This window comes from Etheostoma spectabile, chromosome 12 (genome assembly GCF_008692095.1).
Source record: "Etheostoma spectabile isolate EspeVRDwgs_2016 chromosome 12, UIUC_Espe_1.0, whole genome shotgun sequence".
NCBI classification, from domain to species: domain Eukaryota; kingdom Metazoa; phylum Chordata; class Actinopteri; order Perciformes; family Percidae; genus Etheostoma; species Etheostoma spectabile.
Window position 1 is genome coordinate 10,020,630 of NC_045744.1, and position 19,523 is coordinate 10,040,152.

Genomic DNA, 19,523 nt, shown 5'->3' on the forward strand with positions numbered 1-19,523 from the left:
AAGCCCGCTAAACTGGCATCTCAACGTTTTACTGTTAATAGTTAATACTGTCTTTCATAAGAAACATTAAGATTTCCCTCATTGTGTGTGTGGAAAGGTTTCCTGGAACCATACCTTAAATATATACAATTGTTCTGATTCTTACACCACTTGGTCCGCTGATAAGAACACAAAAGGGAAGAATGCATCAAGAAACACCTCCAATATTCCAGTACTTGCAAGTACTGTAAATTAGATGAAATGGCAAAGGCCTTGATTTAGATAAGCTTAAAGTAATGTCATTTTGGGGCGTGTTTTTCCTTCAACATGAATAAATGATCAGCGTTTCAGCTATTCGAGGGCTTCAGGGTGTTTTTGTGATTAAGTGCTGATGAGAATCAGCTTTTGGCACAAATCTGCTGTGACACGTATACTGCAACTTCCAGCTTCATGGTTATACTGGCTTTCCCTTAGTGACGCAGTCATGGTTATAATGTATTTCCCATAGTGACGCACTCTGAGAACGGGCAGTCACTGTTGCCATGTTCTATGTTTTCTCTGCCAAAATCCCTCATAAGCAATAATGCTAAATGATCATGTACCTGTGTCAGGGTTTGTATCTTATTACAGCAAATTATACCAATGTTAATGCTAAATTGATATCAATTCAACATCAGGAGGAACATGCCTCATGTTTTGTTTCCTACCTGCATTTTTCTCTTTTTGACCACAAAGAGGCAGTGTTCCAGCCCAAACCGCTCTGTAACTAAAGTGCTGCAGAGTTGAGCAGGTAAAATCTGGCTTAATTCAGATGATGCTCTTTATAAAAATGGCCCCATTTCAGCTCACCAAAGCATCATAGCTGTGAAAAATAGGGAATGGAACAAGAACATGTAAAGGCTGTTTGGTCCATTAAGCTTACACTCTCCCACTGTGTGTGGGCTTTGTAGTGGGAGCCACTGGAAGCGGGGTGTGTTGTTGTGTGGATACTTCATGTTACTAACACAAGTTAAGTTTGCATTTGTGTTCTTTTAAGTCCTGTAGTGAGAGGCAGGCTTTTTTTATTTTGTAAGTTTTTCCGTATCAAAGATATCATGACCAAACTGTGTATAGCCTAATCAGTGTAGCTAATCTAGACCCTTTAATTTAATACAATATGGTGGTCAGTAAAATGTGAATACATTAACAAAGGACTATAATGTCTCTTCTTCCATTAAACATGGGAAATTATCCCCCTTTTTTTGTTTTGCCATTGGTCAGAATACACAAAGCGTCCATTCATGGCTGGTAGTCTTTGTTGATTACAGCAGTGTCTGTAATCAGCTCCGTCTTCTCTTAAACTCATGTTCATGTTGGTCTTTTTATTTCTCTGGGACTAGCAGCTCCAAAGAAAGTAGAAGGGTGTGTGCAATGCCTGTGGGATCCATTCCTTGTTTTCCAAGAGTCCTGGGGGTTGGAAGGCAGCTGAAAGTTCAGAGACACACTCCCTCATGCTCTGCATGGCAAGAGCTCAGAGATTAAGGGGTTTGTCTGCACCGCTAACAACAAGGATTGCTCACAGCTCGTAACTTTCCAAGGAGGAAGGGCGATTCTTTCTTTTTTTAAGTTGCAACTTTTGCAGCTATTACAGATATGACGTTTTTGCAAAACAAGCTGTGGATAACCAGTTTTTCTTTTGTTCAACTGCTTGTGCAAGACAGGTAGAACAAAGTGTGTGGAAAAAGGAGCTACCATCTAAATGCCTCTGTGAGTAAAGGAGCAAGAGGATGCAGCTGGCAGCGAGGCTTTGCTCTAACTTGTTTGAAGTTTTTTCCCATGTCAAAGGTGAAGGATTATGCCTGGCATAGGAATTTAGTCTTCAAATGAAGGACTTCATGAGCTGAATCTTAACAACTCCCGGGCAGAATGTGAACATTGGCTTCTGCCACAGGCTTGTGAATGAGAATGCATGTGTAAATCAGTTTGATTGAAGTGCCATGCTATTCCTCAGCAGTGGGACCGTGGATGTGACCCCTAGGAGTACAGCTCTTGGCCAACAGCAGCAGGGGAAAACTGTTTATCACATATCTGTAATCTTGAACGAAACACAGGGAGATGCCCCCGTGTCAGAGTTGGAAATGGGCCGGGTCACCCACACCCTGGTTAAGAATTGGCAGCCAGGAGGAGAGATAATTGGTGTTGTGCCAATGGAGAACAGCCCCAGGCTGGTCAGGGCACGGCAGGATCTTGACAGGTGGCCCTCCCTGAGCTTCATAGGTAGAGCTGGAAGGCAAAGAGAGGAGGTAGTTGTGGAGGAGAATGAGGAGGAGTTGGAGGAGGTGGAGGAAAAAATGAAGAAAGACAGGTTTTTGAAACAGCCCTCCAAAAACTCAGGTAACTCCTCACAACAAGGCAGAGACGTGGCAGAGTCAGACGTTCAGACAGACACACAGGAGCAACACATTCAAATCTCCACATTACGATCCGTCACCGTCCATGCTAAAGGGCTTATCTTTGGGGAACATGGCACTGGTGCAGGACATAGCTCTCTGCCCCGGGCCGCGCTGCGAAGGTCGTGTCAAGATAAAGCCACGCTGGGTAGGAGAACGGTGAGCATGTATGGCGACTCAGTCAAGCAGCAAATAGATTGTCAACTTGAACTAGAAAGGCGGCTTCATAGGCCCAGGAGTGTGTGCATGCTGGCAGGCCCAAGCCAAGTCCTGTCAGAGCCCCGGACCCAGCAACCCTTCAAGAGGGCAGGCATTTTAGAAAACAACCAGCAGAACAGGAACAGGAAGGCTGAGTTGAGGGCTGTGGATGGCCTCAATCCTGATGTGGCTCAGCGGCCTTGGGTGCCCGCAGAGGTGACCCCCAGGTTCCGCCAGAGGAGCTGGAAGCCTAGGCCTGTAAGTATGACAGTACTGGAGCTGAGAAAAAGGGGCTCTGATGATGAGATAGACAGCCAGAGAACCTGCAGCCATGCAGGCAGCGATGGAGGAGGCTTTCACAAAGGGGGCTTTCGTTGGAAGCTTTTTGGCAAAGCATCTCAAGATAAGAGCAAGGAGACGGAAAGTGACAAAGATGCAAAGTCTTCCAAATCCAGTAAATCTGATGCTCCAAAAAGTAAACTGAGCTCCTTAAGACGGAGCCTCAGCCTGCGAATCAGAAGGACCCGGCCCCAGGACAAAGTAACTTTAGGGTCTGAGAGGGAATTAAAGGAGTGCTCTCTGACTAAAAGTACGGCTGATGAGACAATAATGCCTCCACGGCCTTTCTCGTACCTCACAGGAAGAATACTTCCAACTTCCAGTGAGCAGATTGAGGATGGGGGAATGCAGTACTTTCAGTACCACAGCAGAGGGAAGGTCAAGGTAATGGAGGTACCCCTTTGTCCAACAAAACTTTCTTCCAAACCAGTTCAGGAAGAACCAAGCATATGGCAGCTCATAGCTAACCGCTTCAGGAGGAAAGAGCAGCCATACAGTGGCAAATGTGAAACCCAGCAGTCCCAGAGCAAAGAAACCAGCCATTATCCCCTGGCCGGGAACAATATATCACCGTCACAGCCAGTCACCATAGATACTCTGGCAGGCATCGACTCCTACAAAGGTCAAGGTAAGACCTGCAAGATTGCTGAATTTATTTCTCAGCTCAGTTCTCCATGTACAGCCCCTCCTTCACTGCACAGAAAGTTACAACTCAAAAGAAACACGGAAGTGCACTTTTTTTTTTTTTAGAAGGACGGCAAATGAAAAACACATGGGGAATTGTGAGTTTGGATGGCATTCAAAAATGTCTGGTTCCAGAGAGTCCTTTTTGGAATTGTTGTTTTAGGTCATTCAATTCACCAGAGTTTTTCATGTGTGAACCGGTTGAAAGTTTGTAATTGAGTAGGTAAGGATAGTTTGTATAGTATAGAAATCACCAGTGACTGAACACTCAACAATGGCTTTTTTTCAGTGGTGTAATAGCTCCAGTGCTGTCTCTGTGTTGCAGCACATGGGAGTACTGATAATTCTGTCTGTTGGCCTCACAGAGACACAGCTTAAAGCAGTAGCATTAAAGCAGTTAGTGGCTGTAATGGGGATTCATTTGGCAGCCTAGTAGGGCTAAATTAAGAGGGCTTAGATGCTATAATGATGGGGAGAAAAGAAGACGACTTAAGCACTGTGTTTAAAGGTTAACTCTGAAAATGGAGTGTGTTTGTCCAGTTGCCTGGAAGACCAGGCAGAGAGAGATAGATATGTGTAACTATCTGAATGAATAGCTGCAATTTTATGTTTTGTGCGTCAAGTTTCAATTTCACATCTTCACATGAAGACCTAATTAGACATTTGTGACAACTCAATGACTTCTACCAATGTCAGGTGCACATATCCTGTATTTATTATCATTAAGCCAACTTTTAAACAAGCAAAGCAGATATATCATTCTCACGCTAACATAACACTCACAATGGGTCCTGGGGTCAACCAATCTCAGTGTATTTGTTTTCTCATATGACATGTTAGGATACTTATTCCCGTGGTGGAGTGTCAGTGGTATTTGCCCACTAATTCCACAGCAGAGTCAGCCAGTCAGGCATTAGGAATGTAGGTGTGCCGATCAGTCTAGTAAATGTAAAGTTAGGTTTAGTGTTCAATGCCCTGGGGCAGGCCTCACCGCCTGTTGCTACCTGCCTAAGTGTTTGCACCTAAATTAAATCCAGAAAGCTGAAGCCTAGCCCTCACAAAACTAAACACACACATACATGCACAAACACACTCGGTTCAAGTGTTTCCTGATGATAACTTCTAAATCTTGTAAGGTTTGGGGGAGGGGAGATGGGTTGAGGTGTGTACCTGTGGATGAACAAAGCCACTCTGTTGAGCCCGTGGAGTGATCAGTGAACCATGTGCTGAGATAGGGGCTCTCTGGGGGTCTTTGGTTTGGAGGAGGGGTGGGTGGCCATGTGGCGTAGGTGGTCAGAAATACACTTATCTAGTGAAAGTTGAAATAATGGGAATGGGACTGTAGCTAGAACTCTGTAATAAGTTTTAGGTATAAGGTGTCAAAGGGATCCAGTAGACAGAAAGTGCTCACTGACCCATATTTATTCTGGCTCGTCATTAGGCCTACCTACAGGTATTGACAATTTGAAGAAAATCCCCCATGTGTGCCATCCATTCTCCTTTATCTTAAATCTGACATTACATTTAGTCATAAGGATGGAATGGCTTTCCCTTGCAATGTCTCATTCACTTCCTGTGAATCCCTGCCAACACTATTTCCTGCATCAACTTTACCTTGCAGTTGAAATTAGTCTGCCTGCTTAACAATCTGCAGATTAATTTAAAAGATGCATTTGCTCATTTCATTAATGCCAGCAGGGGTGAGGGGGTGAGCCAGACTCCCAGCAGGTGATTATTTGTAAAACAAATGGACACTTCCATGGAAATTGGGACAAATGGTAACAATGTGTTAATGCCCTTTCACCTGCTGCAGGAGAAATGGGGGGGACAGCAAGATATTAAAAAACCACTGTAAATATCACCACCAATGCATCTACAAACTCTTTGAGCTAAGGTCTACAATTTATATATATATCTTTGTTTACTTTGTATGCAGTTTTTCTCCTTTCAGTTCACAGTGGATTGTTCCCATCAGTTTGTTCACATGCAGTGTTTTGGGTGGCAGAAAATGTAAATCTATAAATCAGCCAGTCAACCTGTGCATTGGGCAAATCTCATGTTAAATGAAAATCCTGTTTGAACCAGAATGTCCAATTTTTTTTTTTTTATGAAAGTGATCAATGCTTGTCTGCAGACAACACAAGGCTTTGAGTAGGGCAGGCCATCCAGAATGCATTAGACTACATGGCATAATGAGTTTTACCTTTTTTCTCTGCTGATTGTCACTTACTACCTTTTTGATAAAATAAAGAGGTTAGTGTTTGGGAGCTTAAAAGAACAAAAATAAGACTCCTAACTGGGTTGTTAGCTGTGTAAATGGCTCTGGAGAGCTGTCATAATAGGAACATGATTCAGGAACATGTTGTCAAGACAGGAATAATGAAAGTCGTCAGACAGGGAGAAGTGGTTGGTTGGTCATGTGGTTTGTATATAAGGGAAGTAGAAATTATAATTGCTAGCTAAATTCTCACTCTGTAATCTATGACAGTGGGAAATCATGGTTGGAAAGTCAGAGTGGAAGTTTCGGCCTCAAGGTTGTCCTCTCATTCCAAAAACCACTTCAGATTCACTGCACATAGAAATGCCCGCAAGTATGCACATGCACACGCTCAGGCAACCATACGCATGGGGTTTTGCTCCTATTGCATTTTCTTTTTCTCATGAAACGGAATAAGTGGGGGGGGGGGGCGGATTGTGCTTCACTACCCTCACACAAAATGGTCATCTTTATTTGGGTTGACATGAGCAGTGAAGTGAAAAACCTAACAAACAAGCTGGCAACGCAGTTTCCCTCTCTCAGAGACAAAGCCACTGGTGTCCTCTTTAAGCATCCCAAATGCAGGGGCTTCCTGTTTCCATAGGCATTCTGGGACACAGTAATGTAGGGATACTCATTGTTAAAGATTGATGTAATACAGAGCACATGGATTCAATTAGGGCTTTTTTTTTAAGCACAGGACCAAACTGGTTGTACTGTATCTGCTCCAGGGATGGAAAAGGCTGGGCATTTTCTTTGTGTTACAGTTTGTAATGGGTGTGCTCCTGACAAGAAATGTATCAAAGGATTTCCTTTCAAAAAATTTTAATGCACAGGTTTTAGGTCCTGTCCAACTTAGTGTAAAAGCCCCTCATTTCCTCTTCCTTTCTTCTGCTTACTATTTTTATGTCCTTGAAAGCATAAGTGGTGTTGTTATGATCAATAATAATGGAGTGTGCTATTTCTGAAATGCAGTGCTTGTCAGTAGCCATCAACTCCATTTCTGTGTTATCCTCTGATGACACATACTGTATGTTTTCACATATGAACTCCGGACATTGTCCAAGGAATCAGTTCTTGACATACAGTGCGTTCCATTTGTCGGAATTCTCTGAGGTGAGAGTCAGAACCTTCCGCTAACTCAAATTTCCGATTTGGGAAGTCGGACAACTTCACAGTACCACAAGCTCAAAATCTAACATGGCTGACCCGTGCATTAACAGTAGGGAAAGCAGTGGTAACATACAGTTTATTAGCCTTTCTGTCATATTTGTGTCACACTAAATCATTTTTACACACAGTCCTGTCCAACTTCTATTGGTGGACATGTTACGCTGTTTGCATGGACAAAAAAACAGCGTAATGCTTTGTTATCCTACTGCTAATGGCTAACCTGGCTAGAGTTAACCCCACTGTGAAAATTTGACTTGTTAAATGGAACGCATTCAACTCAGGTGTGACATCATTTCCAGCACGGGCTTCCAAGTTCTGAAGTAAATGGCACTAATAGTCCAGCTCCATATAGCACACAATATAACATTATCCATGGTGGATGCATTTTCATTTACTGGAAATACTGCATTACGCAGATTACACCGTGTGACGCAGCTATTCATAATTTGGTCATACATTATATCAACAGCTAAATCTCTTGCCGTTCTGCCAATTTTTACGTTGGCCCTTAGCAATAGAAGTTTCCGAATCTTGTCGTCTCTCTCCAATTAGACATTTTCTTTGCTGTCTTCGTGTAAATCATTGTTCTTCACCCTCGGATGTTTGTTTTCTTCAGGTTTTGTGCAAGCTACATGAAACGTCATCAACACGCCCACTCGCTTGCTGTGACTTCTCACACTTTGGGCTCTATCGGAGATTACATGGGCTTTGTACTAGGAAGGTGGCAGGGTAAAGAAGGGTTTTCTTATCCAATCGACTTGGACATTTGTGTTCTCACAAAATTGCACTCTGTTATTTCTGTTTATTTCTCTCTGATCCTTTGTCAATGTTGCATTACTGCAATAGGTGCTGAAGACCGAAACCCTTCAATGTGTTAATTGCTAGTTGTGACTGTAAACTTTTATCAACCCTCAAATTATATCAAAATAAAACAATACACAGTATATTTAAAAATAAATCATCATATAAAGTACTGGGAATGCATCTGTAAATAATGTCTCTACAAAAGGACAGGAAATCCAAGAAAATAAGGCAGTAACCATATCCGATACCGTCTCAGAGAGCTGTGACCTAAAACTGAATCAGATGGGTGTCTTCCCTCATGTTCAGACATGTCAAACCCACACTGAGAGGGCTTAACATGAGGCGTGCTGTTTAAAGACTACTTTGCTCCACACAATGCTTTGCTTTGTGAAAGGCCCTTCTGTCAGCGATGAACTTTTCTCCTCTCCCACAACAAGTGAGACATCCAGAGCAGCACGAGCCTCTTTGTAAATAAAGGTCAGAAAACATTTTAGCGGGTTTATTTATTTATTTTAACTCTAATTGTAGTATGTAAAGGAATTTTTGGCCGTGGTCTGCTCAGCTGTGAGTCATGCAGGCTTTTAGCATACATTGTGAAGAGAAAAAAAACCCATCTTATATTGACAGTGGTTACTTTACTGTTTATGCTGTCATTCTTTTCATATTGGCATCACCTGGGGCACTAAAGGAAACCACCATTGCTGTAATAAACAGGCTAACTGTAATAATAGCACCCTGTTTAGTGTGTGAACATTTGAATTGTGTGGTGTAGACATGGGAAGGGAGTGTGGGGGGTTCAACTGGTATTACACACCTTGTTGCTTGTAGACGGGGTGTCTACACTCCCATATTGGAGATTGTATGTTCTTCTTGGGGGGTTCAGATGGTGAGAAAGCCATAATCCAAAACAGGAAGGTGGTCTTTGTTCTAATAGTTGTTATGACACATAGTTGTGTTCTCCATCTCTGTGGGAAACAGACACCGCTTGTGGAGTTGTCATTTGTGTTTTAAGTTCTGAGGGTTTGTATTGTTCTTTATAATGCTTACTCCCACTGCCCTTTTTCAAAGTGTGATCATCCAGTTAAAATCTCTAGGCCTAACTCACTGGAAAACCAAACGAGTAGCATCAAGCCTGATAATGTCTTTTAAAATGGATCAGCTCAATCCTCTTCAGATATTGTGTTGAAAGTACCTTATATTAAAATAGGCTGCATACCATGTGTTTCACAATTCTTTCATGACAGTTGTGTGTTTTTACAAGTTGTAAATACATAAACAAAAGTGAATTTGAGCCAATTGGTCAGGGTGAGAGAGAAATGTTTACTGACTGGTTGTTTCTTTGAATGTATTTTGGTTCTGTGACCAGCGATTTCTTTTATTATTTATTTAGTTTTAAAATAAATAATTTAAAAAATCAATTACTTTATTACTTTCTTGTTTTGTGATGAACACATTTTTGGCTTATTTAAATTGCTTATGTTTAAACAATTGTCTATAATACAGATATGCTGACTGATAATGTAATACCAGTCATTCTTTATTTTTTGTCACATTGTTTAAATCCCCATTGGGAATAAAGTGCGATGAAAAATGTGGAAAGAAAGATTGCTTTGCCTGGAGTGTAGGGCATCAATAACGCTTGAAAGTTTGCCAGTTTGAAAAGGCCATATCTTACGAATCATTTGACCTTTTTAACTTCAGTAAAACTTGGTGCAGCATTGCTCTGTAAATTGACACTAAACTTTATAAAATGTTGACACAATCCCACTGCTTAACTGCAGAGTTTCTGTGTGCAGGTTATAAAATATGATTGAAAAAAACTAGGTAAAATGACACTGAAAATTGTGCACTACAGGTAGTCTATCAACTGTAGCTGTATAGTCACTTTACCAGCATCCAATGGGAAATACTGTTAATTTCATATAATCTGTAACTGGGGCCAAATGGGTTCAAACAGATGCATTACATTTCAGTGTGGCTTGACTTCATTTCTTGTTGTCTTTTTTCCTTTTAGACTCTTTTGTCAACAGCCAGGAATGGACATTGAGTCGGTCAGTGCCAGAGCTGAAAGTGGTGAGTAACTTTTTATATTTCATTTTACTGGCTGATTTGAATGCCAATGGGAGAGCATGTTCTGTCCATGTAATAATGGTTTTACAGAGAGAGAGCAGTTGAGAGATTGGCTGGACTGTTCCCTGGCACACACTGGGCGATTTTTAATGAGATGCGTTGGCATGGAGATGCAGGGTGGCTTGCAGCAGTATGCAAGATGAGTGACAGTTTTGGGCTAGACTAGTGACACATCCTGGGCCTGATCCTATCCGCCAGTGAAGCACACATACAGCCACTGCCAAATGCACAACTAATAATCTTACATGTTTTAATTTCTTCCACTCATAAAGACTAGCAGCCTAGAAAAACTGCACCATTCTTTTTTTGAGATTATTTTTGGGCATTTTAGGCCTTTTATTGACAGGACAGCTGAAGAAATTAAATGTAATGAAATGGGAGAGAGAGAGGAATGACATGCAGCAAAGGGCCGCAGGTTGGAATCAAACCCTGGCCCGCTGCGTCGAGGAGCAAAACTCTGTATGTGGGCGCCCGCTCTACCAACTGAGCAATCTGGGCACCCCGGCCTCCACCATTCTGGCAGTTTAAATAATATTTTTAGTTGGTGAATTCATTGTTAAAGAAAAAACTTACTGGAATGAAAAAGGGGAATTCACAAGGAGCTGAAACACAAAGTTGCTTTTTTTGGGCTTCAAACACTTTAAATGCGTCTGTTTCCTTTAATGTTGGCTAGGTGTTAATTGGCTGCTTCCACACACGGGTTTGTTAAATGGACCACAAAAGACTATATGGAGTGTCTCAAAATAGCTATCATTCTTTTCAGAATGATCAAAGAATTGATGTTCAGCAACCAGTTCATACTGAAAAGAAGTTAGTCTTATGTCTCAGAAGTTTCTTTTTCATGCCAAAGTAATAATGACAGGAAGTGGGTTCAAAACATTTCCTGCAGATTTTTTGAAATGTTAATATGGTGAGAAAACCTCCAAAACATCTGCTACAACCGTGACCTGTACCCTTGATATTGTAGTTTTATAAAGACAACCAAACTGTAGTCATTCCTTATTTTATTGCCAGCTTTTGATCATTCACATCCACACTCTTTAATATTCCCAGATCAAATAAAAAGTTAAAAGAAGACTACAAGGTTTGTACTAGAGTAGTGCTAATACAGCTTTTTGGTTTCATGAAGGCTATATACCAGCAGGTCACAAAGCTGAACAGTTAAAACAGCAGGACCGCTGGTTCAGTGGTACATTTGAAGTCAATTTTTGTTGACTCATTGCTTTCACAGCAATACAGCCAATGTTTGTTAACTTAAAGCATATTTATAGTTTTTTTTCTGCTGTGGTACCACATGGTATGTATATATACTTCAATTATAGAGAGGGTAGGCTGGGAAAGGCCTTAAACAGATCTTTTTTCTTGTGCCTCAATCCTCCCTATAATTAGAACCATACCTGACTTTAACACCCACTAATGATCTAAAGAAGAAGAGGGTGATGGTGGGTAGAGAAGGAGGAGGAGAGGGAGGAGATGAGGCATGTTGCAGCCTTTGTTGTCCCCAGACATGCTGGCATCATCAGCAACCCTCTGCCATGCATCACCCTGAAGATGCTGTAGCTAGGTCTGGTCTACACACCAAGGAGAGGACGCAGGGGAAAGACTGCACCAAAACTGATGCATTTTAGAGGACTTTCCTAATAATGTCTCAACCTCACTCAGCCCATGTAAAGAACCAAATCATGGTGTTCAGGGTTTTATTCCTTAACAACAAAAATATATTTTTCACCATCGAAGTATACCATTCGTTATTTATTTTTTATTTTCTAACTTTCGTGCAGTAGTTTGTTTCAGTTTATGTCAGTATGGAATGAAAATCTACTTATAGAGCAGCAATCCATCACAGTGAAAATGTAGTCGCCTTTCTATTTTGTGTTTGCATGGTAAATACAGCCCAACCAATATGACATTTTTGAGGCAGATACACATCAATTTCTAGTTACTTAGATTCTTACGTATATGCCACTATAAATAGTGGCATATACGGGCTATAATAAATAATAATAATAATAATAGGGCTCTAATTATAATGTGTCTGTAAGCACAAACTGTTTTGAAAACCTTTCCTGGTTGATGCATTCAAGGAAACTTGCACTACTAAGATTTGATACTGCAAAATTGCAACCTTTAAAATGAAAGGAACTTTTTTTTTTTACCCAGTTCCTGGAAAAATAGTTTAATATCTGATAATATAGCTCTCGATGCAAAAAAAACACAATTTTTATAGAATGGCCCAAAACCTGCAAAACAATGTCATGATTGAGCGTGAAGGGTCCTTCTTGACCTTGGAAACAAAAACGTCTTGCACACAATGTCCACTAACCTTGTATTTACAAAGCTTTTGAACACATTCCATGGTCCTAAGCCTTGTTTATACTCACGCAAGACATCGTGGCGCAGGCCTCTGTAGTGGTGAGCGAGCTACGAGCACGCACTCAGGCGTTTATGTTCAATGCCAAAATGCCAGGAAGTGTACAAACAATATGCTCTGCGAATGAGCAAGAAGTAGTAGGGAAGAAGTAGAGAGCGGTAATAAAGGAAAGCAGGCTGCCTGGCAACAGTAGTAAACACATCCATGATAAACACTGACATACTGGCAAATATTGCATTTGTCTACTACTAATTATTAACGTTACTGTCACTTATCTTCGTTTCGAAATTACTGTTTGCCCCTCACGTTACAGACACTCTTTCCATTAGACTCTCCAGCAAAATGCATTTTTTTTCCCCAGTGTGTTGGCTCTCTCTTACCGCATATTTATGGCCATTTAACTGCCCCTGTGTTCTGTACATGAAGAATCATACAGATGTTTGTACGGGCAAACCAGCTTGGCCAGTTTTCCCAGCCCACCATGTTGAAATAGAATGCGCAGTGCGCGCCAAGATACAAAAATTTAGAAGTGCACGACAACGCGCTGGACTAATTGCGGAGATTTAGCCCTGGACACGAAAGATGTAAAGTCATTTTCTGACTCATGCACCTCGCGCCGGGAACACCATGGCGACCATAAACCTTTACTCGGTTGACGGAGCAAGGTTAAAATGTTCAGACACATAAAGTGAGACTAGCTTGTGCTGAGACTTTTCTTGTTAGGTCCCCATTATGGTCATCAAGTCTACATATGCTAGTACTTGTCATGTTATGCCTTTCAGTAATAATCACATTGTTTTGCACTTTGCCTTGCAGGGCATTGTGGGAAATCTGTCCAGTGGAAAGTCGGCTTTGGTCCACCGGTACTTGACAGGCACATATGTGCAGGAGGAGTCTCCTGAAGGTAAGACTTTGTTGATGGAGATGTGGGTCAGGAGATGATTATAAACATGAAATCACAACAACACAACAATAACAACAACAACAACAAAATCACAAAGATTCATATTTATGCAGCATGTTCACTGTGGCTTTTCTGGCCTAATTTACCTTACAACTTGTCTTTTAAAACACATGGCCGGTGATGAGTGAAAACCTTTGTTTCAGCTCACAAATTAAGAAGCCTTGTTATTAGATTAATGACAATCTGATGCGTTTCAAAAGCATTTGAAGTGAGTGAAATTATACATAAACCTGCCAGCTGTTAAAATACTTTTATGTTTTGTTTTTCACAAGAAGAAAGTCAAGCATGTTGGCACTAAATGCTACACTGCACATACAGACATATTAGGATGAATGTATTAGGATATTTACATGAAGCATGGTGCCTTGTGGAATATTTTTTCCAACTAGTTTGTGTGAAAATGTGTGTGTGGATCAAGCTTCTTTTTTTTTTTTTAAATATAAGTTTCCATTTTCCTCCTCCATTAAAACTTGCAAGATAATGACAAAGCATAACATTTACAGTAAATTTGGGCTCGGAAGATGACTCATTATTAAATACACAAATGTAAAACCATAGTTAGGAAGGTCTATTTCCAGAAAGAAAAGGTCTATTTCCAGAAAGAGACCCCTCGTCTTTTTTAATTCACTCAGAGATTTAAAATCAGATATTCTTAATTTTATCAGCAGAGTCATAATGAGAATGCCCCCTTCTGGACTAAAAAATTAGTCTTTTTCTCTTAAATCCACAAAGATGTTGGTGAACCCAGAGTTAACTGATTATATTTGAGGTGCTTGCAGTGTTCTATTTTAGTAATGGGGATGAGACATGAAGTGCATAATTAGTTTCTGGCATTTTTCTGCACCAAGGGAGAAAATCCTCCTAGCTTAATTAGTCTTTGAGAAATCAATGGTGCAAATGCAGGAAAAACAGAACAAGCGTTGTTGCTGTAATCAAGGAAACGTGTCGGCTGAGATATGTCCATGTGTCCCTTTTTTACATTGCTGTGTTTTGCTGTGATACAACATACCTGTCTCATAATTAGCAGCTGCTCAGGCTCTCTTTGTTTTTTGAATGTGCTCCTTCAACTCTGGCTTTTACGCCACATTGGGTATTTACATTGCAGGAGCATTGCTCAGTTGAGGAAGGTTCAGCGATTGCGTTTCTTCAGTGTTTTGTTCCTGGTCCTTTGCTATGATATCTGAAAAAAGGTACTAGGGTGTGTTGCCATAGCAACACTGGATGGAGCTCGATTGGATTGTGGCTTTGTGTCAAGGTCTAAGCCTCCGTGTAAGCAGAGTATGCTTACTGCGTGTTAACTGTGCCTACCAACTTACTGTCTCTCTGTAGTCTGCAAGGTTCTTAGTCACCTCTTTTTTTATGTAAGGTTGAGCAACACATTCAAATAATTCATAATTACTTTTCATCATGATGTAGAAAAGCGTTATGACAAAAGAGATATTGTAGCCTGCCTTATTTATTCACAGCACAGGCTTTTTTCCATTAGATGCATTGTATTAGCTCAGCTCTAAATAAAGACTACAGCATTCTGGATGATTATGTAACTGAGATGTTTACTTCAAATTCCACCCATGTTTTCACCAGAGCCGTATGCTTTCATTACAGATACTGATTTCAGAAAGACTTTCCATAATCTGTTCTGGCATTAAACGTGCTGCCAAGCTCCACACAAACTCCGTATTCTGATAAATCTTTGGTTTTGCTGTGTCGTTCCGATCCAGTCTTTCTCACCGTGTAATGAGATCCTTCTCATCTTTTCCCCTTTTTAAACAGGATTTGAAAACATACAGACACATAGTTTCTCAGTCCTTTGTCTAAATCTCCAAAGCTCTGTGACTTGAGTTAAAATAGAAATAATTCTGGCTGCTGGTACATGAATCTCTCTCTGTTACACAACCAGGATCCAGCAGGGCTTGAGAGCCTGTGCAAAATGCTGGGAGAATCCCCTATTTGCCTAGCGGGCTAAAGTGGACTTATCAGGGTGGAAGTGTGGCTCAAGTGGATATGTATTGCTTGCTGAGACAGGAATACTGGCCACCTATTAAAAAATGACAAGGCCCCAGCTACTGTATGGCCCTTACAGCTCCTCTGTGATGTCAGATCTGTAGTTCTTGATATTCTGGTTGCACAGCATGATCTCTGACACTCTATTATCTAATCATACGAATATCTTAGCTAACATGTCAGCTGACGAAACTCTGATAATCTGATAATTGTTACAAGTGTACTTTTATTCTGGGTTGCACATTTGTTGTTTTTAGTCATTTCTTTGATACATTTCATGAACATTCCTAGACATTTCTTTTAAATTTATGCTTTATTCAATTTTGTCAAATGGCTTTCAACATATTTTGTATTCATAAAGCACTGTTTTCACTCCCAGGGACATTTCTAGCCTCACAGCTTTCTCATTTGAATATTTTTAATCTCTGAAGGATCGCAAACCTTTCAAATGATATGCACATTCTAATTCACTGCGTAATTTTCCCATTTATATCTTCTTTAGCTGCAGCCAGCTTTGCTAGCGGCAAGGAATATGTATTTCTATTAGAGAAGTGGAAAAAAGGAGAGAGAAACTCAAGGCGACACAGGGCTCAGTGTTAGCTCGTCACTACACTCCTGTGGATATGGTGACCAGCTCAGAATTTATTTGCCTCTGATGTTATCTCCCATAATTTCCTTTCCTGTCTCTTTGCTAAAGTTACTCATCTGGTCTTATCATTTTATTGGAAAGTGTAATGAGTTATGTTAATTCTGTGAGAACCAATCTTCTAAACCTCTGTAGCACATGCAGTGATCATGTAAGTGAAGTTAAAGTTGGGCCTTTCAAGGACTTTTGACAGTGGCGCTGAACCTGTTCCCTTAGCAGCTGTGCATTAGATACGCTAAATGGCAATTTCTCGCCCACATAATTGGCTCCAGAGAGACCTGGTTTCCTGTCAGCATGTGATCCTAACAGCAACACATTTAAGGGGTCTAAATCGAGAGCTGCACTTCACCTCATACACATTGCACCAAACTTTTATGAACCATGTCAAGCTGTGTTCAGATATTAAATTTGGTATCTGTAACAATCTGTTTTTATAATTAATTAGACTTGATGGGAATAACTGTGTTAAAAATGATTTTTCCGTAATGACTAATCTAATTGATTACTATTCCCATCTTAATAACGCAGTTACCGTTACTGCCAAAAAATGCTGCGTGTTACTAGAATTGAAGCTGGTATTTTCATCAGACCAACTAGATCTCTGAGCCGAGAGGCAAAAACTTTTTTTACTGTTCTTCCTTGGTTAGTGGGCCGTGCACGAGACAAGCACATAAATGCTGACAACAGGCTGAGGTTGAGTAAAATATCATGGTAAGCCAATCAGAGGAGGAGTATGGCAGGTGTTTTCGAAAGCACGCATAGTCGGACACACAACGAACGACAGTCAATGAGAAGTGAGTCAGTCAATGAGAGACAGGTATGGTTAGCCCAAATAATCCAAAAGTAGCTTTCTCTAAATGGAAGTATAGCTATTACTTTTCCCTCCAAGAAATCAAATGTTTCTGTTAATAATGTATTGTAGTAAGTGTCCATTTAATTACAATATTCCGATTTATTATAAATAATTGAACATGCACATGTATTTAAGGTCCGTTTAAGAGGCGTGGAGGAGGGGTCACATTTGAGCATTTAAAAGTGCTTGAAAGTAACGCAATAGTTACTTTCTGAATTAATTAATTGCTTTTATAATTTGTAACTGAGTAACTAATTTTGTTACTTTTTGGAAGCAGTAACTAGTAACTGTAACTAATTACTTTTTTTAAGTAACTTGCCCAACACTGTAAATGAGTGACATGTCGGCAATGTTTTTTCTCTTTGGGAACCCCCCGGTGGTCAGTTATTACATCCTAAGAAAGACCATTTTCCAATGTCATCTTGTACCATCACTAGAACAGACTTAAGATTTTATAAGAGTAACCCTGAACAATAATAATAAATAATTAATACATGTCTCTTCCTTAGGTGGACGGTTCAAGAAAGAAATAGTGGTGGATGGACAGAGCTATTTACTTCTAATCAGAGATGAAGGAGGGCCTCCAGAATTGCAGGTAAGAGTGTTGATCTTGAAAATAATGTCTCTTTAAGCTGCAAGATTTGTCAGACAGTAAGTGTTTAGAGACAGACCATTACTTCTCTGCAGGACTGTTTAGAGCAGCGTGACAGCAACCAAAAGCACTCAAGGGCAGCTATAGATCAATGAGTAAACCCAGCAAAAATAATTTTTGTGGCCAAAGAAGCAATGTAGCACCTAATCGCCCTACTAGTATGTTACATATGAAGAACAAGGGAGCTACTGTTTCATCCAAAGGGGTTTTACTTCATAAGAGAACATGCAATTGATATTGTCATACTGACACTATTCCATAGACTGGGTAAACCCCGCCCACTCTTCCGGCGATTTGATTTGGCCCTGCAGCTCGGTCTGGAAACCTGCACGTTTAATTCCCGTGCTTCAGTTCACAATTTTGCAGGAACCAATCACAAACTGGCCACCTTGCACACTGTTGGCGGGTTTAACACAATGATGATGGAGAAGTGACAAGCAGCTTTTTGTTTACATTCAACATGTTGGCTACCGAAGCACAGCAACCCAATAATGGCGCTGTATAGGCTTTTAAAAGATTTCAAAGGCAAGATTTCTCTTAAAATGGAACAGAAACTTTCCCTGGAACAATTCTTACAAAAGAAGGATGTGTTTGCCTTCACTACTGACTGGCTTTGGTAAAAAAAATAGTTGGTGTGATTGGTTGAAGGACTATCCAATTGCGTACAGAGTCATTACTATGTCCATTGGTCACGCCTCTTGTGCAGAAAAAATACAGAGCAGACTCCCCAGTCCAATGCTCAATCTCAAATCTATAGAGCTTGGCTTGGTCTGGTGATAGCCAGACTAAGAATTCCATGCATTTCCAAAGAAAGTAAATTAAGGAAGTGTTTCCAACCTTTTTGTAATGCCAGGCATCAGACACGTATACATATATTCTCGGGCCATCTTTTACCAGAGTGTTGGGTTTTACATTCCTTACTGACTTGAATGTACTCAACATAGGATCTATATATTTTATACTATTTCATCCAGTCTGGGTTTTCTGAATGCAAACAGTCAAGGATTCATTCTAACATTCATTTTGGCATGATTTTAAAGTATCATGATTATCCTGTTTTCAAGTTTTAGAAAAATTGTATACATTCTACATTAATTGATGGTTCAAATTTAGAAACAATGGATTGCAATGTATTTGTTAATTACTTGTTTTGCATCTAAAGTCTTAAGTTCTAAAGTAACCAACAACTAAAGCTAGGAAGTAAGTTTTAGAAATTAGTTAAAATATGTAAACATTAAGAAAATCAGTTTTTTATAATTTAATAGCAACGTCTCCTATTGTGTGTATGTGCTTGGTGCAACAGTGTCCCATCATCATGTTTCGTTTAACATTATTATCTTACCTTAAATATAACAATCCAAGTCATATCCATAACATCAACGACTTTGGTTGTAAGTTAGTTAAAAACACCTTAATATTGGTAAAGAATAAAACAATTGTTGATTGTCCTTTTAACCGTTGATGTATTATCTGATCACCAATCGGCATAAGCCTAAGATACATTATTTTACTGTTTTGGTTCACGCTCACAGCCTTCAGCAGCGTCACTTCCAGATGCAGTAGATGGATGTTTGTCACTAAAAAGCTCTGATAAACCCTAACTATCCAGCAATGACAGACAGAAAGATAAAGCTGGCGACTACCTGATAAACATAGTGGAAAAGTGAGCCGCTAAGGAGCTATATTTTCCTAAGTTGGTAGAGTGCGGAGCAGCACTAAAAGGATAGTAAATATTGGACTTACATTTATCCAGTGGTCAGAAACATGACTCCAAATGATTGCTATTGTCTCTCTGTGTCTGCTGGATGTGTAAATAAGAAACTATTTACCACACATTTACCGCATCAAAGCAAAAGATGTGTTTACCACGCACTTCCATTAGCAGCTGGTCTGGCAAAGCTCTGATTTCCGGTTGCATCACACTAAGTGAGATTAGAACATAGACATGAGTTTGGTTGGTACACCATTGTCAGCGGCATAGATCAAGAAAATGGGAATTGTTATCGACGGATTGTCACTGCTAGCACTACTCTGGGTTCT

General features: G+C 40.3%; 1 protein-coding gene across 5 annotated transcripts in view; it reads left to right on the top strand.

Moving 5' to 3' along the window:
• Nucleotides 1-19,523, top strand: part of agap3 (ArfGAP with GTPase domain, ankyrin repeat and PH domain 3) — a 129,587-nt gene that overhangs the window by 46,603 nt on the left and 63,461 nt on the right. For 3 of the 5 annotated variants that reach the window (XM_032530518.1, XM_032530516.1, XM_032530517.1), the window contains exons 2-4: nt 9,878-9,936; nt 13,181-13,268; nt 17,341-17,426. In XM_032530518.1, coding sequence (XP_032386409.1) covers nt 9,878-9,936; nt 13,181-13,268; nt 17,341-17,426 — 233 coding nt within the window. Of the gene's footprint in view, nt 1-1,487; nt 3,574-9,877; nt 9,937-13,180; nt 13,269-17,340; nt 17,427-19,523 lie in introns of those variants that run through there. The other 2 variants (XM_032530515.1, XM_032530514.1) reach the window with 2 other exon arrangements.